Genomic DNA, 23672 nt, shown 5'->3' with positions numbered 1-23672 from the left:
ACTACAATTGTTATCAGCCTAATCATTATCATCATCATCAACAACAACAACATCATCACCAACAGCATCATCATCCTCAACATCATCATCATTATTAATATGTTGAATTATTCTGATTTTACAACTACAGCGTGTCTAATGTCCCCAGTGCATCTTTGAAACAAGTAACCTAGGTTGGCTTTCCCCTGACCCTGTTGTGTAAGCGTTGATCCTGCACAGCCTCTCATTTCCCATTAGTCAGCTTAAAAGTTTCCCCACTCTCTCGCTCGCACTACGAAGTAACGGCTGATATCCGTTTCCTTCCGCACTGGGAGAGGGAGTGAAGATGGCGGCGGCCGAATCTGATCGTGAAGTACCTTCTGCTCTGTGTACTGAATTCCTGAATTTCTCTGTCAAAGACACAGCTTCGGTAAGCGACAGTTGTTATATGTGTATATATTTGATGTGATTGTTCTTGTCGAAGGGATTAGAGCGCACCAATTTCATCGCTGATATTTATTTCTGTATTTTTTTTTTTCCATCTCGACTTGTTTTTCTCTGATGCGATGATGGCAGTACGGGAACTTGGCTAACGCTTACTAGCTAGCTAACGTTAACTATCCTTCTAGAAAATTGTATTTGAGCTAATATATGGCACTGCATTAACGTAAGAAGGATTGTATGTGATACTATTCCAGATATTTTATATTGAGAGATGTGTCCAGGATGATTTAAAAACACATGTACTTTAGCTATCTACCGGTAACTAGCCAGTGTTTTATTTCTTAGATGGCTAACCGCTAACGTTAGCTGTTCACTTGGCAGACACAACAATATTAATTTGCCCGTCTCTGCGTACGAGCTGCTGTTGCTGCTTCTGTTGCTGCTGCTGCTGTTGTTGTTGTTGTTGTTGTTGTTGTTGTTGCTGCTGTTGCTATTAACGCCATAGCGAGCACAGCAGTAGCTATCCTGGCAAACTTGCTAATCAAAACCCCCATAACATGGTTGGGCGATACATTTAAATATATATATATATATACACAGTGCCTTGGGAAAGTATTCGGCCCCCTTGAACTTTGCGAACTTTTGCCACATTTCAGGCTTCAAACATAAAGATATAAAACTGCATTTTTTTGTGAAGAATCAACAACAAGTGGAACACAATCATGAAGTGGAACGACATTTATTGGATATTTCAAACTTTTTTAACAAATCAAAAACTGAAAAATTGGGCGTGCAAAATTATTCAGCCCCTTTACTTTCAGTGCAGCAAACTCTCTCCAGAAGTTCAGTGAGGATCTCTGAATGATCCAATGTTGACCTAAATGACTAATGATGATAAATACAATCCACCTGTGTGTAATCAAGTCTCCGTATATATGCACCTTCACTGTGATAGTCTCAGAGGTCCGTTAAAAGTGCAGAGAGCATCATGAAGAACAAGGAACACACCAGGCAGGTCCGAGATACTGTTGTGAAGAAGTTTAAAGCCGGATTTGGATACAAAAAGATTTCCCAAGCTTTAAACATCCCAAGGAGCACTGTGCAAGCGATAATATTGAAATGGAAGGAGTATCAGACCACTGCAAATCTACCAAGACCTGGCCGTCCCTCTAAACTTTCAGCTCATACAAGGAGAAGACTGATCAGAGATGCAGCCAAGAGGCCCATGATCACTCTGGATGAACTGCAGAGATCTACAGCTGAGGTGGGAGACTCTGTCCATAGGACAACAATCAGTCGTATATTGCACAAATCTGGCCTTTATGGAAGAGTGGCAAGAAGAAAGCCATTTCTTAAAGATATCCATAAAAAGTGTTGTTTAAAGTTTGCCACAAGCCACCTGGGAGACACACCAAACATGTGGAAGAAGGTGCTCTGGTCAGATGAAACCAAAATTGAACTTTTTGTCAACAATGCAAAACGTTATGTTTGGTGTAAAAGCAACACAGCTCATCACCCTGAACACACCATCCCCACTGTCAAACATGGTGGTGGCAGCATCATGGTTTGGGCCTGCTTTACTTCAGCAGGTACAGGGGAGATGGTTAAAATGGATGGGAAGATGGATGGAGCCAAATACAGGACCATTCTGGAAGAAAACCTGATGGAGTCTGCAAAAGACCTGAGACTGGGACGGAGATTTGTCTTCCAACAAGACAATGATCCAAAACATAAAGCAAAATCTACAATGGAATGGTTCAAAAATAAACATATCCCGGTGTTAGAATGGCCAAGTCAAAGTCCAGACCTGAATCCAATCGAGAATCTGTGGAAAGAACTGAAAACTGCTGTTCACAAATGCTCTCCATCCAACCTCACTGAGCTCGAGCTGTTTTGCAAGGAGGAATGGGAAAAAATTTCAGTTTCTCGATGTGCAAAACTGATAGAGACATACCCCAAGCGACTTACAGCTGTAATCGCAGCAAAAGGTGGCGCTACAAAGTATTAACTTAAGGGGGCTGAATAATTTTGCACGCACATTTTTTCAGTTTTTGATTTGTTAAAAAAGTTTGAAATATCCAATAAATGTCGTTCCACTTCATGATTGCGTCCCACTTGTTGTTGATTCTTAACAAAAAAATACAGTTTTATATCTTTATGTTTGAAGCCTGAAATGTGGCAAAAGGTCGCAAAGTTCAAGGGGGCCGAATACTTTCGCAAGACACTGTATATATATATATATATATGGAGGTGACCCCCCCCCCCGCTGCTATAACAGCCTCCACTCTTCTGGATGTAGTTTGACTAGATGTTGGAACATTGCTGCGTGGACTTGCTTCCATTCAGCCACGAGCAGTAGTGAGGACGAGCACTGCTTTTTTGACACTATACTCAAAAAAGCAAGTTCTGCAGCCTCTAGTTTTGTCTTATCTTGATTATTGATCAGTCGTGTGGTCAGGAGCTGCAAGGAAAGACTGCAGCTGGCCCAGAACAGAGCGGAACGTCTTGCTCATCATTGTAATCAGAGGGCTGAAATAAATTCTATATGCATGCCAGTCTCTCTTGGCTAAGATTTGAGGAGAGACTGACTGCATCGCTTCTTATTTTTTTATAAGAAACATTGTGTTGAACCATTGCATTTCTGTTCAAAATGTTGTATCAAGACTGCCCAAATGTGCCTCATTTGGTTTATTAATACATTTTCAAGTTCATAACTGTGCACTCTCCTCAAACAATAGCATGGAATTATTTCACTGTAATAGCTACTGTAAATGGGACAGTGTAGTTAGATTAACAATAATTCAAGCTTTCTGCCCATATCAGATATGTCTATGTCCTGGGAAATGTTCTTGTTACTTACAACTTCGTGCTAATCACAGACTACGTTAGCGCAACTGTCGCGCGGGGGGGAGGTTAAAATTATTATAATTTTTTTTTAATGTAGTTCTGTCCTTGAGCTGTTCTTGTCTTGTCTATTAATGTTCTGTATTATGTCCTGTTTTGTGTGGATCCCAGGAAGAGTAGCTGCTGCTTTTGCAACAGCTAATGGGGCTCCTAATCAAATGCCAAAGATGTTGGGTGATTAGGCCTGGCTTGCAGTCGGCGTCCCAATTCATCCGAAAGGAGTTCAATGGGGTTGAGGTCAGGGCTCTGTGCAGGCCAGTCAAGTTCTTCCACACCGATCTTGACAAACCATGTCTGTATGGACCTTGCTTTGTGCACGGGGGCATTGTCATGGGGGCGGAAATAACATGTTACATTTTTAAAGCTGGTTTCCAGCAATTCTACCCATTTTTGATGGGCCGGGGGAAAATGTGCAGTTTTTTTTTCTAACGCAAATTTGCTGCAATTCTACACATTTTGCCATAGCAGAAGAAACACGGCATATGCATTTGAGTGACTCGAACATTATAACAAAATCAATTGGGACCCGTTACATTTTGTTTTTAAATATGAGCTTCTCCCTGACACTAGTTTATATTCTGATCTTATTTAAAACGAAATATAGCTTCATTATCTTTTCTACCTAAATTATCTGGTTTTAGTAATTAAGTTCACACTGAAAGTGTTTTACTATCCTGAAAATTATATAAAGAAATAGTTAAACATAAAAAAATAAATACAAAACAAAGAGAAATTGTAGTGACTGCCTGCTGCTAATAAATTAATATAGGATAAACACTGCAGTGAGAGAAAGGGAGAATTAATGTTTTTGGTGACAATCATCTTTGAAATCAGCATATTTGGGTTATGGTTTGCGAACAAAGTACTAGTGTTGCACGGTATACTGGCACCATAGCAATATCATGGTACGGAAATAGCATGATAATTATGATGCCAACATTTGAGTACCAAAGTACCATTTCAAATGATACTACCAAATGTTTCAGCCCTACCGATCTAAAGAACCAGCTGGCACCTGCTTATAAAATCTTTGTAAAGTCAGTTTTGTTTTTATAAATTCAGTTTAATTTTCCCAGCAACTAGTCTCTTGTATGCGCCAGTCCAATGTCCATTTTCATGGCATCTCAAGTGTGGCAGCTGTCACTTCCAGCCATCACTCACCTGCTTCTCTCCGTTCGCTCCTCCTGCACATCTATTCCGCCATCAGTTTAACTTTGATGGCAATTGGGGATACAGACCCTAATAAGTCTTCTGTTACATTTTATAAATTGGAGCAGAGCGAGCAAAGTTGATACTATGTATAATTTCATTGCCTGGTATAACCAAGAGCACAGGCCAGTCGGAGTAGGCTTTGCAGTTGCATGTTTGCTGTCAAATCAAATTTTATTTTTCACATGGTCTGAATACAACAGGTGAATTTCACCTTACAGTGAAATGCTTACTTACAAGCCCTTAACCAACAACGCAGTTTTAAGAAAAATAATTAAAGAGCAGCAGGAAAATAACAGCAGTGAGGCTATATACAGGGGGTACCGGTACAGAATCAATGTGCAGGGGCACAAGTTAGTTGAGGTAACATTGTATCTCTCATGCAGCTTTTGAGTGACAGAGGAAAATGGAGCGCAGCTCCATGACAGGCATGCTTGTAGCTTTAAAGCAAAGAATGGTGTTTCTCTAGCCCAAACGGTTTAATTTTTTTTTACCTTGTTACCGGAGCTACCTTTTTTGTTCCGGAGCGATTTCGCACACATTTTTCACACATGATTTTGCACACATTACACAAACCAAACGAATTCCAGGTCGCTAATTATTGGTTTCTTAACAAACGTTGTTCAGTCATGTTACCTAATTAGCTAACAACCTGCTAACGTGACAGTAGGTCTAGGCAAATTTGATTGGCACAGGAAGAAAGGAAAGCGGCCTGTTACTCATGAGATGTGCTTCAAAGGTAGGATTCAAATAGGCCAAAAGTAAGCCACAACTCTTTCTGGTACTCCTTAAATTATGTTTGGTACGTAATGTTTTTAAAGTTGGGAGCAGTGTTTGTGTGAGAGAGGGAGACCGTGCGTGTCTTAACAGAGAGTGAAGAAGGTTTCATGCAGTATTTTCCCCTTACTGCCCCAATGAAATGCCGATCATTATGCATGTTTATTCCTCCAGACAAGTCACAGTTAGGCCTTTGCAAATAAACTCAGCAAAAAAAAAAATTGTCCTCTCACTGTCAGCTGTGTTTATTTTCAGCAAACTTAACATGTGTAAATATTTGTATATAATAAGATTCAACAACTGACACACAAACTGAAAAAGTTCCACAGACATGTGACTAACAGAAATTGAATAATGTGTCCATGAACAAAGGGGGGGCATAATCAAAAGTAACAGTCGGTATCCGGTGTGGCCACCAGCTGCATTGAGTACTGCACCAGATTTGCCAGTTCTTGCTGTGAGATGTTACCCCACTCTTCCACCAAGGTGCCTGCAAGTTCCCGGACATTTATGGGGGGAATGGCCCTAGCCCTTACCCTCCAATCCAACAGGTCCCAGACGTGCTCAATGTGATTGAGATCCGGACTCTTTCTCTGTCTTGCAGAGCACTATGGCAGGTGGCATTGTCATGTCAGGATGAGCCTGCAGGAAGGTTACCACATGAGGGAGGAGGATGTCTTCCCTGTAATGCACAGCGTTGAGATTGCCTGCAATGACAACAAGCTCAGTCCGATGATGCTGTGACACACCGCCCCAGACCATGACGGACCTCCACCTCAAAATCGATCCGGCTCCAGAATACAGGCCTCGGTGTAACGCTCATTGCTTCGACGATATGAGCGAATCCGACCATCACCCCTGGTGAGACAAAACCGCAACTCGTCAGGGAAGAGCACTCTATGCCAGTCCTGTCTGGTCCAGCGACGGTCGGTTTGTGCCCATAGGCGACGTTGTTGCCGGTGATGTCTGGTGAGGACCTGTCTTACTACAACAGGCCTACAAGCCCTCCAGTCCAGCCTCTCTAAGCCTATTGCGGACAGTCTGAGCACTGATGGAGGGATTGTGCGTTCCTGGTGTAACTCGGGCAGTTGTTGTTGCCATCCTGTACCTGTCCCGCATGTGTGATGTTTGGATATACCAATCCTGTGCAGGTCATGTTTGTTACTGTAATTTAATTATGCCAATGTGCTTTCATCAATTATAAACCCTTAATCTATTTTATGAGAATTTATAAGATTCTTGTTTGCATAAAATAGACGCAGACCAGTCTTTCAATAATAGGTAACAGAATTTATTCTCGGAGCGCGCTGACACTTAACCACGAGCAACAGTTTATATACACGTCATTTCATGGCTTTAACAGAATCCCCTCCTCTTGACCGGGACAAAGTGAGGTGAAAAGTTAATTCTAACTTACTAACACACTCCCAGGTAACTTTTGACCCCTCAACATTATCGATCACCACTGAGCTGACAGTTCTAATTAACAGAAAACCTAGGAATGTACTCACTGTCTTATCTAAAATCCCCAGAGCTAAGTTTCTGTAGGTTCAACGCTAGGTTAACGACCCATTAGTTTCTTCCTAGTTGGAATGGTGTTCATTAACTTCAATTATTCCTTGTCCGTGTCACACAATCCCTTCTTATGAACTCATATTGTTAATCAGATATAATAAAGCAGATTATAAGTTTTACTTAGTTACAGTTCCATTTAAAATGATTTGTTCAGTCATTTAATCATCATTTTACCAACAATGTTACACATGGTCTGCCACTGCGAGGACGATCAGCTGTCCGTCCTGTCTCCCTGTAGCGCTGTCTTAGGCGTCTCACAGTACGGGCATTTCAATTTATTGCCCTGGTCACATCTGCAGTCCTCATGCCTCCTTGCAGCATGCCTAAGGCATGTTCACGCAGATGAGTAGGGACCCTGGGCATCTTTTTTTGATTTTCAGAGTCGGTAGAAAGGCCTCTTTAGTGTCCTAAGTTTTCATAACTGTGACCTTAATTGCCTACCATCTGTAAGTGTCTTAATGACCATTCCACAGGTGCATGTTCATTAATTGTTTATGGTTCATTGAACAAGCATGGGAAACGGTGTTTAAACCCTTTACAATGAAGATCTGTGAAGTTATTTGGATTTTTATGAATTATCTTTGAAAGACAGGGTCCTGAAAAAGGGACGTTTCTTTTTTTTGGTGAGTTTGAGCAAATCAGCCATTATATGCAGTTTTCTATTACACGGTGTGAAGTTAATTCGGTAAGTGTTGTGAATATCAGTGATAGTGTTTTGCGTAGGACATGCGCATAACGGGAACAAGCGTCCATGGGACAAGGTGAACAGGATGCAAGGCTACTGAATTGTACCCCCCCCCCCCCCCTCGGTTACCTTGATACTTGGCCTGGTGTCGTTACTAAAATGTTGGTATCGTGACAACACTACAAAGTACTAAATAAAATAAATGTTTATTTCTCACATGCGCCGACTACAACCTTACAGTGGCATGCTTACTTACAGGCCCTTAACCAACAATGCAGTTTTAAGAAAAATACATGTTAAGTTATTTTTTACTTATTTTACTGCTGCTCTTTAATTAACAGTAGCGAGGCTATATACAGGGGGTACCGGTACAGAGTCAATGTGCGGGGTCACCAGTTAGTCAAGGTTATATATATACAGTTGAAGTCGGAAGTCTAAATGTATTTGGCTAAGGTGTACGTAAACTAAATTAATTTTCTAATTGTAATGTCAGGAATAATAGTAGAGAATTATTTATTTCAGCCTTTATTTATTTCATCATATTCCCAGTGGGTCAGAAGTTTACATACACTCAATTAGTATTTGGTAGCATTGCCTTTTAAATGGTTTAACTATGGTTAAACGTTTCAGGTAGCCTTCCACAAGCTTCTCACAATAAGTTGGGTGAATTTTGGCTCATTCCTCCTGACAGAGCTGGTGTAACTGAGTCAGGTTTTGTAGGTCTTCTTGCTCACACACGCTTTTTCAGTTCTGCCCACAAATGTTCTATAGGATTGAGGTCAGGGCTTTGTGATGGCCACTCCATTACCTTGACTATATTGTCCTTGAGCCATTTAGCCACAACTTTGGATGTATGCTTGGGGTCATTGTTCATTTTTGGAAGACCCATTTACGACCAAGCTTTAACTTCCTCACTGATGTCTTGAGATGTTGCTTCAATATATCTACATAATTTTCCTTCTTCTGAAGCCATTTATTTTGTGAAGTACACCAGTCCCTCCTGCAGCAAAGCACCCTCGCAACATGATGCTGCCACCCCCGTGCTTCACGGTTGGGATGCTGTTTCCTCGGCTTGCAAGCCTCCCCCATTTTCCTCCAAACATAATGATGGTCATTATGGCCAAACAGTTCTATTTTTGATTCATCAGACCAGAGGACATTTCTCCAAGAAGTACGATCTTTGTCCCCATGTGCAGTTGCAAACCCTAGTCTGTTTTTTTTTATGGCGGGTTTGGAGCAGTGGCTTCTTCCTTGCCGAGCGGCCTTTCAGGTGATGTTGCTATAGGACTCGTTTTTACTGTGGATATAGATACATTTTGTACTGGTTTCCTCCAGCATCCTCTCAAGGTCCTTTGCTGTTGTTCTGGAATTGATTTGCACTTTTCACATCAAAGTATGATGGCTGCGTAGTCACATGGTGTTTATACTTGCGTACTATTGCTTGTACATATGAACATGGTATCTTCAGGCGTTTGGAAATTGCTCCCAAGGATGAACCAGACTTGTGGAGGTCTACAAAAAAAAAATTATGGTGTCTTGGCTGATTTCTTTATATTATCCCATGATGTCAAGTAAAGAGGCACTGAGTTTGAAGGTAACTTTTGAAATACATCCACAGGTACACCTCCAATTGACTCATTATTTCAATTAGCCTATCAGAAGCTTCTAAAGCCATGACATCATTTTCGGGAATTTTCCAAGCTGTTTAAAGGCACAGTTAACTTAGTCTATGTCAACTTCTGACCCACTGGAATTGTGACAGTGAAATAATCTGTCTGTAAACAATTGTTAGAAAAATTACTTGTGTCATACACAAAGTAGATGTCCTAACCGACTTGCCAAAACTATAGTTTGTTAACAAGAAATGTGTTGAGTGGTTGAAAAATGAGTTTTAATGACTCCAACCTAAGTGTATGTAAACTTCCAACTTCAACTGTACATGTAGGTAGAGTTAGTGACTATCCATAGATATAAAGAGTAGCAGCAGTGTAAAAGAGGGGGGGACAATGCAAATAGTCTGAGTAGCTGTTCAGGAGTCTTATGGCTTGGAGGTAGAAGCTGTTAAGAAGCATTTTGAACCTAGACTCCGGTACCGCTTGCCCATGCGGTAGCAGAAAGAACAGTCTATGATTAGGGTGGCTGGAGTCTGACAATTTTTAGGGCCTTCCTCTGTCACCGCCTGGTATAGAGGTCCTGGATGGCAGGAAGCTTGGCACCAGTGATGTACTGGGCAGTACGCATTACCCTCTGTAGTGCCTTGCGGTCGGAGGCAGAGCAGTTGCCATACCAGGCAGTGATACAACCAGTCAATGGTGCAGCTGTAGAACTGTAGAATTGTAAAGTGTTCTAGCCTGTAATGGACATTTTGTTTTGCGAACAGTAATTAACAGTTGCCGTTTTCTACATGCTGCGGTGTATTATTCTAGTGTGTTAACTTCTGTGGGGAGCTAAATTGATGCAGCCCAATGAGTGCAATGGTTCTCCAGGACAGGCTAATTCTAGCAATGAGTAAGTGGAGCAGGCAAGGTGCTCTCGCGCTATGTAAGGGGACATCAGCTGTGCTGATAGACTTGGTCCTTTTTCAATCAGTAGATGCAAGACATATTTGACCGAAGTGCTGAAAATACCCACAACTTTAGTAATGACTCCAACCTAGTCATGTTCTAGTTTCGAAAAAGTACCTAGGTACCAAAGATGGTGGATAAATGTAGAGTTCACTCAGGCTGTTTTCCATAGAAAAAGGTCAGTTCCGGTCTGCTTAAGGGGATGGCTCTCCCATACAGCAGCTAGGTCTGGTCTACTTAGTTCATTGACTGTAATTGAGGTACTTTATATTATGACAAGATGGTGTCGGGTTGCATTTCACACAATAAAAAAAAAAAAAAGATTACGCATTAGAAATGTCTTTAAACGCTGATCTAAAATGCTTCTTAGTTTAATTTCTGCTCGGCATCAGACTAATTTTGTGCTTCAGTTGCACTTCTCCACTCTGAGAATTCACAAACCGGCATCCCATCAGTTACGTTTCTCTGGTACTTTTTTCAGTCTAGCCTACTTTTCTCCAGTAAATGCAAGATTAATTATAAACAAAACATTAGGAAATGTAGCCGGCTACATTTTTCTATAATAAACATTACTGGACAGATTGACCGGAGTGGACCCTCTCACTTTGCGTCTTCCTCTCTGACTAAACTAATGTTACCAGCCCCAAAAATGTTTTACTGCCATCCTAGTGACCAATTAATAATGAGTGTTGCACTGCCAAGTCTAAGGGTATTTTGGTCACTGTCTCGAAGTCTATAATACCCACTGCTGGTAGCCATGTATTCTTCTAACTGTAAATTCGGTGTCCTAAAAACACATTGCAGTTTTACCCAATAAAGCCTATGCTCACTCACAATTACAGATGCACATTTTGGCACGCTCTTGTCTCATAGATTTTCAAGTAGATTTAAATAAATGATCTCGACCACTCAGGAACCTTCGTCTTCTTGGTAAGCAACTCCATTGTATATTTGGCCTTGTGTGTCAGGTTATTGTCCTTCTAAAAAGTTAATTCAACTCCCAGTGTCTGTTGGAAGGCAGACTGACCCAGCTTTTCCTATAGGATGTTGCCTGTGTTTAGCTCCATTCCATTTACTTTTTATCCTGAAACTCCAGTCCTTAACAATTACAATCATAACATGCTGCAGCCACCACCACTTTGCTTGAAAATATGGAGAGTGGTACGCCATAATGAGTTGTATTGGATTTGCCCCAAACATTTGTATTAGGGACAGAAAGTGAATTGCTTTGCACAGCATTTCACTTTCTGTCCCTAATACAAATGTTTGGGGCAAATCCAATACAACTCATTATGGAGTACCACTCTCCACATTTTCAAGCAAAGTGGTGGTGGCTGCAGCATGTTATGATTGTAATTGTTAAGGACTGGAGTTTCAGGATAAAATGGATGCATGTTTTGGAATATTTTTATTCTGTACAGGCTTCCTCCTTTTCACTCTGTCAATCAGGTTAGCTTTGTGGAATAACTTCAATGTTGTTGATCCGTCCTACATTTTCTCCTGTCACACCAATTAAACTCTAACTATTTAAGTCACCATTGGCCACATGGTGAAATCCCTGAGTGGTTTCCTTCCTCTCCGGCAACTGAGTTAGGAAGGATGCCTGTATCTTTTTAGTGACTGGGTGTATTGACGCACCTTCCAAAGTGTAATTAATAACTTCACCACGCTCAAAGGGATATTCAATTTCTGCTTTTTTACTCATCTACCAAAAGTTGCTCTTTGCGAGGCATTGGAAAACCTCTTTGGTCTTTTGGTTGAATCTGTGTTTGAAATTCACTGTTGACTGAGGGACCTTACAATTATCTGTATGTGTGGGGGTCATGTTAAACACTATTATTGCACACAGAGTTAATGTGACTTATTAAGCACATTTTTACTGTTTAGGCTTACCATAACTAAGGTGTTGAATACTTGACTTAAGAAATTTAGAAAAACACAATTCTACTTTTGAGTACATTTTTTTTAATTTTAAATTCGGGCACGTAACTTTTTAAATTTTACCTTTATCTAACTAGGCAAGTCAGTTAAGAAAAAAGTATTATTTTCAATGACGGCCTAGGAACAGTGGGTTAACTGCCTGTTCAGGGGCAGAACAACAGATTTGTACCTTGTCAGCTCAGGGATTTGAACTTGCAACCTTTCGGTTACTAGTCCAAAGCTCTAACCACTAGGCTACCCTGTCGCCCCAACAAAAAGTGTGAATACTTTCTGAAGGCATTGTAACTTGGTCAAATTCATACAAGTTGAACTTTGAGTGTGTTGCTACATGCCCACATGTCTAAACTGGTTTGTTATAATATTCATGGTCTCACTGTTGCCCCCCCTCTACACAGAAATGGCTCCAAGTGACTGATCTGTACAAGGAGGTGTACCATCACCTGGCCCGCTATGTCCCAAAGATCTACTGCCTGGGGCCCAACCTGAACCCCCAGAGTGAGGACTTGCTGGCCCAGATGCTGCTGCAGGCCCCTCTGGAGTGGTACCTGTGTGGGGAGGACCCCTCCACGGGCCTGGCCAAGCTGGAGCAGAACAACCAGCCCTCACAGCTCTGCGGACACGTCTTCAAAGTGGGAGAGCCCACCTACTCGTGCAGGTGGGGGTAGTTAAGGTCTCGTTCAGACAGACGGAGACACGCGTGCACATACTAGCTGTCCTTTCCTGTGAATTGGGTCAGGTTAGCCCTGTGTTAAGTCTGAGGTGAAACCGTAAGCTTCCTGGTAAGCGGTACTGTCTGGATAAAGTCATGGTCACTTCCGTTTACAGGAGCAGCTTGCTAATACTAGCCAATTCCATACACTCAGGTGTGTGTTCAATGGAAAACCATTGGGACTCATACCCATGCTTATTGTACTTGTATAGCCTAATTGTACATCCGTTCCATGAGTATTGCTGTTTTAAATTTTTCTTGTGACATGTTCACTGGGTCATGTTAATATGGGATCTAGACATGACCTGGTTGAACATTGGAGGACGATGTTTGACACTGTTGGCTGTCCCTCCTGCCTCACTCACCGTCAATCTCTCCTGCAGAGAATGTGCTGCAGACCCCACCTGTGTGCTGTGTATGCAGTGTTTCCTGGGCAGTGTGCATAAAGAGCATCGCTACAGGGTAAGAACGACGACCTCTACCACGCACTCAATGGTTCAGTAGAGGCTGACCAGCAGCCTAAACAATGGCTAGGTTTCTGTAGAGGTGCTGTCGCAGAATGGTTAAGTGAGTGTGTGATTGGCATGAGACGGGTCACTCAGTTGCTGCTCTGAATCCAGGCTGAGGATCAGGAAGGCTAATCCCATTTGGGGCTGGCCACTCTGCTGCCATGTGGTCCTCAGGATGGGTGCACCTAGGCTCCTCAGCTCTGTTCATCCAGGAGTAGGTACAAGTTGCCCCTAAGCACTGATACAGGGTCAGATATGTAGTTGCAGTCCTATTAACGATTAAGGTTAGGATTGAGGATCGCGTGAATGGATCCATGGCAAATTTGACCCGGAGTGCTGACTCATGCATTCTGGTCTTATCTTCCTCCACTTGTGTTTGTGTTCTAGAGCATTGTAGAACATTCTAGTTCCGGGCAATCAGATGTACATATGTCTGTTACAGGTTATGTAGAAGATTCTAGTTGTTGTCGTCTTCCAAATGTAAATGATCCATCAGCTTCTCTGTCTACCATGTGTGTGTACACAAGTGTTGTCTTGCCTCACATCTCTTGTCTGCCCTCCAGATGACGACCTCTGGGGGAGGGGGTTTCTGTGACTGTGGAGACACAGAGGCATGGAAGAAGGGCCCTTACTGTCAGAAACACGAGCCCAACATCAGTGACTCCTGTCAGGAGGTGAGCATCTCTTAGCCACAGCTATATTGCGTCTCATTGACATCCAATAACTATACACAGTTCATTCACTGCTGTTGCTCTTACACATGTTATTACGTTACAAGTTGTTAGAGATTGCGAATTGGCACTCTAAAATAGGCTATTTCATTTGATTGAATCATTGTTTGAGTTCGACACTCCCATAGTTGCAGTGCATTTGGAAAGTATTTAGACCCCTTGACTTTTTCTACATGTTGTTATGTTACAGCCTTATTCTAAAATGGATGTTAGAATAAGGCTGTTTACACACAATACCCCGTGAGGACAATCTACAGTCGTGGCCAAAAGTTTTGAGAATGACACAAATATTAATTTTCACAAAGTCTGCTGCCTCAATTTGTTTGATGGCAATTTGCATATATTCCAGAATTGTCAAGAGTGATCAGATGAATTGCAATTAATTGCAAAGTCCCTCTTTGCCATGCAAAGGAGCTGAATCCCTAAAAAAACATTTCCACTGCATTTCAGCCCAGCCACAAAAGGACCAGCTGACATCATGTCAGTGATTCTCTCGTTAACACAGGTGTGAGCTTTGACGAGGACAAGGCTGGAGCTCACTCTGTCATGCTGATTGAGTTTGAATAACAGACTGGAAGCTTCAAAAGGAGGGTGGTGCTTGGAATCATTGTTCTTGCTCTGTCAACCATGGTTATCTGTACGGAAACACGTGCCGTCATCAATGCTTTGCACAAAAAGGGCTTCACAGGCAAGGATATTGCTGCCAGTAAGATTGCACCGAAATCAACCATTTTATCGGATCATCAATAACTCCAAGGAGAGCAGTTCAATTGTTGTGAAGAAGGCTTCAGGGCGCCCAAGAAGGTCCTGGCGCTTGCTGGACTGTCTCCTGAAGTTGATTCAGCTGTGGGATCGGGGCACCACCAGTACAGAGCTTGCTGAGGAATGGCAGCAGGCAGGTGTGAGTGCATCTGCACACACAGTGAGACGAAGACTTTGAGGATGGCCTGGTGTCAAGAAGTGCAGCAAAGAAGCCACTTCTCTCCAGGAAAAACATCAGGGACAGACTGATATTCTGCAAAAGGTACAGGGATTGAACTGCTGAGGACTGGGGTAAAGTCATTTTCTCTGATGAATCCCGAAAAATCCGGAAAAAAAATCTTGTCCGGAGAAGACAAGGTGAGCGCTACCATCAGTCCTGTGTCATGCCAACAGTAAAGCATCCTGAGACCATTTCATGTGTGGGGTTGCTTCTCAGTCAAGGGAGTGGGCTCACTCACAATGTTGCCTAAGAACACAGCCATGAATAAAGAATGGTACCAACACATCCTCCGAGAGCAACTTCTCCCAACTATCCAGGAACAGTTTGGTGACGAACAATGCCTTTTCCAGCATGATGGAGCACCTTGCCATAAGGCAAAAGTGATAACCAAGTGGCTCGGGAACAAAACATCGATATTTTGGGTCCATGGCCAGGAAACTCCCCAGATCTTAATCCCAATGAGAACTTGTGGTCAATCCTCAAGAGGCGGGTGGACAAACAAAACCCACAAATTCTGACCAACTCCAAGCATTGATTATGCAAGAATGGGCTGCCATCAGTCAGGATGTGGCCCAGAAGTTAATTGACAGCGTGCCAGGGCGGATTGCAGAGGTCTTGAAAAAGAAGGGTCAACACTGCAAATATTGACTCTTTGCATCAACTTTATGTAATTGTCAATAACAGCTTTTGACACTTATGAAATGCTTATAATTATATTTCTGTATTCCACAGTAAAATCTGACAAAAATATCTAAAGACACTGAGGCTGCAAACTTTGTGGAAATTAATATTTGTGTCATTCTCAACTTTTTGCCACGACTGTACACACAATACCCCGTAATGGCAAAGCAAAAACTGTTTTTTAGACATTTTAGCCAATGTATTAGAAAGAAAAAAAAAACATTTATTTACATAAGTATTCAGACCCTTTGCTGTGACACCTGAAATTGATCTCCGGTGCATCCTGTTTCCATTGATCATCCTTGATGTTTCTACAACTTGATTGGGGTCCACCTGTGGTAAATTAAATTGATTGGACATGATTTGGAAAGGTACACATCTGTCTATATAAGGTCCCACAGTTGACAGTGCACGTCAGAGCAAATACCAAGCCATGAGGTTGAGGGAAATGTCCCTAGAGCTCCGAGACAGGATTATGTCGACACAGATCCTACGAAACGGTACCAAAATTGTATTGAAGGTCCCCAAGAACACCGTGACCTCCATCATTCTTAAATGAAGAAGTTTGGAATCACCAAGACTCCAATGGATGCTCTGACTGATCTCTAGAGTTCCTCTGTGGAGATGGGAGAACCTCCCAGAAGGACAACCATCTCTGCAGCACTCTACCAATCAGGCCTTTATGGTAGAGTGGCCAGATGGAAGCCACCGCTCAGTAAAAGGCACATGCCAGCCTGCTTGGAGTTTGCCAAAGGCACCTAAAGAACCTCAGACCATGAGAAACAAGATTCTCTGGTCTGATGAAACCAAGATTGAACTCTTTGGCCTGAATGCCAAGCATGACATCTGGAAGAAACCTGGCACCATCCCTACGGTGAAGCATGGAGGTGGCAGCATCATTCTGTGGGGATGTTTTTCAGCAGCAGGGACTGGGAGACTAGTCCGCATCGAGGAAAAGATAAACGACGCAGAGTACAGAGGGAACCTTGATGAAAACCTGTTCCAGAGCGCTCAGGACCTCAGACTGGGAAAGAAGGTTCACCTTCCAACAGGACAATGACCCTAAGCACACATCAAGACAATGCAGGAGTGGCTTCGAGACAAGTCTCTGAATGTCCTTCAGTGGCCCATTCAGAGCCCAGACTGAAAATGGCTGTGCAGCAACACTCCCCATCCAACCTGACAGAGCTTGAGAGGATCTGCAGAGAGGAATGGGAGAAACTCCACAAATACAGGTGTCTAGCTTGTAGCATCATACCCGAGGCTGTAATCAGTGCCGAATGTGGTTCAACAAAGTACTGTGTAAAAGGTCTGAGTACTTATGTACATTTGATATTTCTGTTTTTTTAAATTTGTAATACATTTGCAAACATTTCTAAACCTGTTTTTGCTTCATTATTGGGTATTGTGTGTAGATTGAGGGGGGGAAAACAATTTTAAATATATTTTAGAATAAGGCTGTAACATAACAAAATGTGGAAAAAGTCAAGGGGTCTGAATACTTTCGGAATGTGTTGTGTATTTCGCTGATCATTATTTTATTGTCTATTTGCAGGATCCCCTGGCCCACCTCTCAACAGACATGATTGCCCGCTGCTATAATGTCTTCTCCGTTGTGCTGAAATACGCCGTGGACATGCTCACCTGGGACAAGGAGGATGAACTGCCCCCGGGCCTGGAGCCTCCGTATGTACACACACACACACAAAGTAATTTGTGATCAGTTTTAATGTTCTTGCTGGTCATCATGACAACCCAATAATTTCCATCTATATCCAGTTGATAGTCATTTTTGTCTGCTTCTGATTTCTCAGAGACCGAAGTGACACTTATTACTGCATGCTCTTCAATGACGAGGTGCACACCTACGAGCAAGTCATCTACACCCTTCAGAAGGCGGTCAACTGCACCCAGAAAGAAGCAGTCAGCTTTGCCACCACAGTGGACAGAGATGTGAGTCGTGTGTGTGTGTTAGTGTGTAGCCCGCAAACCTACGGCATCATTGACTAATGGCTTGATATGTGTGTAATCGTCTCCTGCTATACAGGGAAGGAAATCGGTGCGCTTTGGCGACTTCGCTTTCTGTGAGCTGGCCAAGTCTGTCATTGTGGTGAGTAGCCTGGTTTGGGGATCTGGATGCATCTCATTGAAATCTCATGACATCATACCGCTGCCACCAATGAATCTGCCACCAATGAAGTCATTTTCAATGAGTCTCTATATATTAAATGTGTGTGTGTGTGCACGTGTATAGAGGAACACGAGTCGTCAGTCCAAGCCCTTGCGGGTCCAGGTAATGCACTCCTCGGTGGTGGCTCATCAGTGCTTCGCTCTCAAAGCCCTCCACTGGCTGGGCCACGTCATAGGATACTCAGGTCAGTCTCCTTCCACTCTACATACTATTAACGTGAGTATTGTCTACCTGTCGTTGGATGGTGCACTCAGTGTCCTCTTGAAATATAAAGAACTTAAATATTGTGTTAAATGTTTATTGGGGGTGGGGGGGGGGGGGCCCGTGTGTTCACTGCGTGTGCCTGAGGGCCCATTGACACTGTGTGTGTGTGTGTAGATGCTCTGAGGAGGATCCTGTGTCAGGTGGGCCTAGAGAGGGGGCCAGAGGGTGAGAACTCCTCCATGGTGGACACGCTCATGCTCTGTGACTCCAAGATGTGGAAAGGTGAGGAGGAACTGCATCTTTTTAGTTCTTGACAGCTTTGGGAAAAGTTTCACTCAATAAAAAAAATCCTCAGATTTTGGGATGGGTATTGACCGACCCCAACCCTATCTCCTGCAATGCACATAAAACACGAACACTTCCATGAGTTCTGACTCTTAACACCTAATTTCTACTCTAGGAGCCAGGAATGTCTACCACCAGCTCTTTATGAGCAGCCTTCTCATGGACCTCAAATACAAGAAGCTGTTTGCTATCCAGTTCGCAAAAGTAAGCTTCTTCTTTTGATCCGTAATATGAAAAGCCACTATGGCCGCCTAGCACCGCTATTTGGGAAGTCACCACCATTTACAGGTGGTAGTCTATTCCGCTCCTCAAACTAGGCTCGGCATTGCTGAGCGAGCATGATTTTAATTCTACAGAATTATGCAACTGAACCGATAGACCGATAAGCATGACCGGTTTATTAGTTACCCGTTAACATCCCTAAAACATACTGTTAGCGTATAGAGAATTTGATACTGTCTTGAATTGAAGATTGATATGTCAAACAAATGTATTGTATGAATGAGTGTTTTCATAAAGATCATCCCATGAGTTCTCTGACAGAGACCGACACCATACCCATTTGGTCATGTTGTTTTATTTATTTTTATTTGACCTTTATTTAACTAGGCAAGTCAGTTAAGAACAACTTCTTATTTTCAATGACGGCCTAGAAACAGTGGGTTAACTGCCTGTAAACACACACCAAAGTGGGTATAGTCTTATAACAGCAGATTGAGGGTATTTGGCACGAGGCCTGGATGAGGCGTTAACTGCGCCCATCACATCCTTTTACTCTGTCCTCCTGGGTGGCATAGCTGAGAGGAAGGAAAGACAGCCGGCTTTACAGCAGGCTTTTCTCTCAGCCTGCTTGACATGTAACACAGCCCCACACATGCCCAGTCCCTGTCGGACCCCTCAACCCAAAATCCTAGGCTGTCCGCTCTGCTCTCACACACCCCCAAACCCAAAGCTCTACAGGTGTCTTGAGCTGAGCCTGAGAGCATAGATATGCACTCACTAGATCAGATGAGCTAAGAATATTGAATCCAAACTTTTAGATTAGACTCAATTGGTCTCTGATACTATTTTGTGATTCTGTATCTATGCTATGTATCTATGGTCAAGGATCAGAGCTTAGTAGGGGGAGTAGGATGAAGTTCCCCGTAGACACTCATCTGAGGTCAGTTTTGCTTTCCCTCTCCAAAAGGGTTAAGCTTACGATTTGGCAAGTAAGCTGATCCAGATCTGTGTCTAGGGGTAACTGCTCACCAGAGCTTAGAAAGGTATTGGGGGAGTGGGGAAGGGGGGCCCACGGCCTTTGACCAGGAGGTGAATGTCCCCCTTGTCATTTAGAATTACCGGCGCCTCCAGACAGATTTTATGGAGGATGACCACGAGCGTGTAGTGTCAGTGACCTCTCTGTCAGTTCAGCTCTTCACCGTCCCCACCATGGTGAGTAACCCAAAACTCCATGCCTGACCGCACACATCTCAACACACACCTCTTCTCTTGTCTTCCCCCATTCCACTGCTGTTAGAATTATGAGCGCTTGCAGAGCGACTATGTGAAAGATGACCACGACAGGGAGTTCTCGGTCACTGACCTCTCGGTGCAAATGTTCACAGTGCCCTCCCTGGTGAGTACAGGCCGCACGGGTCGGGGTGACGTGAGTACCACCCGAGATGGGACGCATGCTGAGAACCACAAGGATTTTTAGACTGTTAATTGATGTCACGTCCATAGAGTGAAAGGATGGCCGTCTTAACCACGAGTGTGTCATCTTCATTATGTTCAGAATATCTCCGTTCTCGTCGTTGATTCCTTGAAAAGGGTGTTGCATGCCAAACTGATATTTTAGATGTTTCTTAAGTAAAACAACATTATACATCTAGGATCCCATTTCTTGTGGTTATCACAATAACTATTATAGAAATGAAACTGTTAAAGATTTGTGATCACCCTAGCAAAGTATGCTATTCCAGTTGTATGCTAATGCTGTAGTGTACTTTTAAAGGGATACTGCGAGATTCTACTTACCCAGAGTCGGATTAACTCGTGGATACCGTTTATTTTTTTTATTTTTTATAAATGTATACAGTGGGGCAAAAAAGTATTTAGTCAGCCACCAATTGTGCAATTTCTCCCACTTAAAAAGATGAGAGAGGCCTGGAATGTTCATCATAGGTACACTTCAACTATGATAGACAAAATGAGAAAAAAATCCAGAAAATCACATTGTAGGATTTTTAATGAATTTATTTGCAAATTATGGTGGAAAATAAGTATTTGGTTAATAACAAAAGTTTTTCTCAATACTTTGTTATATACCCTTTGTTGGGAATGACAGAGGTCAAACGTTTTCTGTAAGTCTTCACAAGGTTTTCACACACTGTTGCTGGTATTTTGGCCCATTCCTCCATGCAGATCTCCTCTAGAGCAGTGATGTTTTGGGGCTGTTGCTGGGCAACACGGACTTTCAACTCCCTCCAAAGATTTTCTATGGGGTTGAGATCTGGAGACTGGCTAGGCCACTCCAGGACCTTCAAATGCTTCTTACGAAGCCACTCATTCGTTGCCCGGACGGTGTGTTTGGGATCATTGTCATGCTGAAAGACCCAGCCACGTTTCATCTTCAATGCCCTTGCTGATGGAAGGAGGTTGTCACTCAAAATCTCACGATACATGGCCCCATTCATTCTTTCCTTTACACGGATCAGTCGTCCTGGTCCCTTTGCAGAAATACAGCCCCAATGCATGATGTTTCCACCCCCATGCTTCACAGTAGGTATGGTGTTCTTTGGATGCAACTCAGCATTCTTTGTCCTCCAAACACGACAAGTTGAGTTTTTACCAAAAAGTTCTATTTTGGTTTCATCTGACCATATGACATTCTCCCAATCTTCTTCTGGATCATCCAAATGCTCTCTAGCAAACTTCAGATGGGCCTGGACATGTACTGCCTTAAGCAGGGGGACACGTCTGGCACTGCAGGATTTGAGTCCCTGGCGGCGTAGTGTGTTACTGATGGTAGGCTTTTTTTACTTTGGTCCCAGCTATCTGCAGGTCATTCACTAGGTCCCCCCGTGTGGTTCTGGGATTTTTGCTCACCGTACGTGGAGTCCCAGATCGAGGGAGATTATCAGTGGTCTTGTATGTCTTCCATTTCCTAATAATTGCTCCCACAGTTGATTTCTTCAAACCAAGCTGCTTACCTATTGCAGATTCAGTCTTCCCAGCCTGGTGCAGGTCTACAATTTTGTTTCTGGTGTCATTTGACAGCTCTTTGGTCTTGGCCATAGTGGAGTTTGGAGTGTGACTGTTTGAGGTTGTGGACAGGTGTCTTTTATACTGATAACAAGTTCAAACAGGTGCTATTAATACAGGTAACGAGTGGAGGACAGAGGAGCCTCTTATAGAAGAAGTTACAGGTGAGAGCCAGAAATCTTGCTTGTTTGTAGGTGACCAAATACTTATTTTCCACCATAATTTGCAAATAAATTCATTAAAAATCCTACAATGTGATTTTCTGGATTTTTTTTTTCTAATTTTGTCTGTCATAGTTGAAGTGTACCTATGATGAAAATTACAGGCCTCATCTTTTTAAGTGGGAGAACTTGCACAATTGGTGGCTGACTAAATACTTTTTTGCCCCACTGTATAAACCTCTGCGTGCGGTACAGTATGAAGGATGTTAGCGGTAGTTTTACGAGCCAATGTTAACTATTGTTAGCGCAATGACTGGAAGTCTACAGGTGTGGTAGCATAACCGGTAACTTCCTGCATACTGCACACGGAGACATAAAAACGGTATCCACGACTGGGTAAATTGGGCCGAAATGCCAGAATATCGAAATATCCATTTTTAAGTCTGTAGTATATTGTCATATTTTTACATAGATTTGCCTGGATTGTATTTAGGGGTGATTTTGACTCCGGAATGTCCTTCTACTTGAGGCCTCTAACCCTCATCCTCTCCCCCTGGCCTAGGCACGGATGCTGATCACCGAGGAGAACCTGATGACCACCATAATCAGGACCTTTGTGGACCATCTGCGCCACCGTGACCTGCAGGGCCGCTTCCAGTTTGAGCGCTACACCGCCCAGCAGGCTTTCAAGTTCCGCCGCGTCCAAAGCCTCATCGGAGACCTCAAGTAAGATGACTGTGCTAACACTGGGCTGTGTGTGTAGATTAGTTAAGTAAGTGTTGTACAAAGCCAGTGTGTGTTGTAAACAATGTTGTTTGTGTGTGCGCGCAGGTATGTCCTCATCAGTCGGCCCACAGAGTGGAGTGACCAACTCAGGGAGAAGTTCCTGGAGGGCCTGGACACCTTCCTGGAGCTGCTCAAGTGCATGCAGGTTAGAACTAGTCACTGTTAGTGGTGGGGGACTGGGCATCCGTAACCTCTCTGAGCTTGATTGAGACTACACGGGTCTATGGAACAGAGTGACGATGTGTCTATGTGTATCTCTGTAGTCTAAAGGTTCTTCCTCTCGGTCTCCCCTCATTCACCTACACTGCCCTACAAAATAAGATTTGGTGAAAGAAATATGATGGTAGAACTTGCTTCCACCTGTCCAGTTCTTTCACATCAGATAAGAACGAGGCATTTAGATCAGAGTAATGCATTTCTGACTCCTATGTAGAGGTCGACCGATTCATCGGAATGGCCGATTAATTAGGGCCGATTTCAAGTTTTCATAACAATCGGAAATCAGTGTTTTGGGCGCCAATTTTTATTTATTCATTTATTTTTTAAATTTAAAAAAAAAAATTACACCTTTATTTAACTAGACAAGTCAGTTAAGAACACATTCTTATTTTCAATGACTGCCTAGGAACGGTGGGTTAACTGCCTCGTTCTGGGGCAGAAAGACAGATTTTCACCTTGTCAGCTCAGGGGATCCAATCTTGCAACCTTACAGTTAACTAGTCCAACGCAATAACGACCTGCCTCTCGTTGCACTCCACAAGGAGACTGCCTGTTATGCAAATTCAGTAAGCCAAAATAAGTTGCTAGCTAGCATTAAACTTATCTTATAAAAAACAATCAATCATCACTGGTTAACTACACATGGTTGATGATATTACTAGATATTATCTAGCATGTCCTGTGTTGCTATAATCTGACTGAGCATACAAGTATCTGACTGAGCGGTGGTAGGCAGAAAAAGGCGCGTAAACATTCATTCAAACAGCACTTTCGTGCATTTTGCCAGCAGCTCTTCGTTGTGCGTCAAGCATTGCGCTGTTTATGACTTC

At 42.9% G+C, this 23672-nt stretch overlaps 1 protein-coding gene across 3 annotated transcripts in view; it reads left to right on the top strand.

Moving 5' to 3' along the window:
• Positions 1 to 267: 267 nt before the first annotated feature.
• LOC139381220 (E3 ubiquitin-protein ligase UBR2-like) overlaps positions 268 to 23672 on the top strand; it is a 41135-nt gene continuing 17730 nt past the window's right edge. The window contains exons 1-13 of one of the 3 annotated variants that reach the window (XM_071124676.1): positions 268 to 409; positions 12474 to 12733; positions 13171 to 13249; positions 13860 to 13970; positions 17246 to 17376; positions 17505 to 17643; positions 17738 to 17800; positions 17945 to 18065; positions 18260 to 18367; positions 18546 to 18634; positions 19950 to 20048; positions 22400 to 22563; positions 22669 to 22768. In XM_071124676.1, coding sequence (XP_070980777.1) covers positions 326 to 409; positions 12474 to 12733; positions 13171 to 13249; positions 13860 to 13970; positions 17246 to 17376; positions 17505 to 17643; positions 17738 to 17800; positions 17945 to 18065; positions 18260 to 18367; positions 18546 to 18634; positions 19950 to 20048; positions 22400 to 22563; positions 22669 to 22768 — 1548 coding nt within the window. In that variant the 5' untranslated portion in view covers positions 268 to 325. Of the gene's footprint in view, positions 410 to 12473; positions 12734 to 13170; positions 13250 to 13859; positions 13971 to 17245; positions 17377 to 17504; positions 17644 to 17737; positions 17801 to 17944; positions 18066 to 18259; positions 18368 to 18545; positions 18635 to 19765; positions 19865 to 19949; positions 20049 to 22399; positions 22564 to 22668; positions 22769 to 23672 lie in introns of all 3 variants that reach the window. The other 2 variants (XM_071124677.1, XM_071124679.1) reach the window with 2 other exon arrangements.

Source organism: Oncorhynchus clarkii, chromosome 23, assembly GCF_045791955.1.
Source record: "Oncorhynchus clarkii lewisi isolate Uvic-CL-2024 chromosome 23, UVic_Ocla_1.0, whole genome shotgun sequence".
NCBI lineage: Eukaryota > Metazoa > Chordata > Actinopteri > Salmoniformes > Salmonidae > Oncorhynchus > Oncorhynchus clarkii.
Note: the sequence above shows the minus strand (reverse complement) of the source record. Positions and strands in the feature narration are given on the sequence as shown.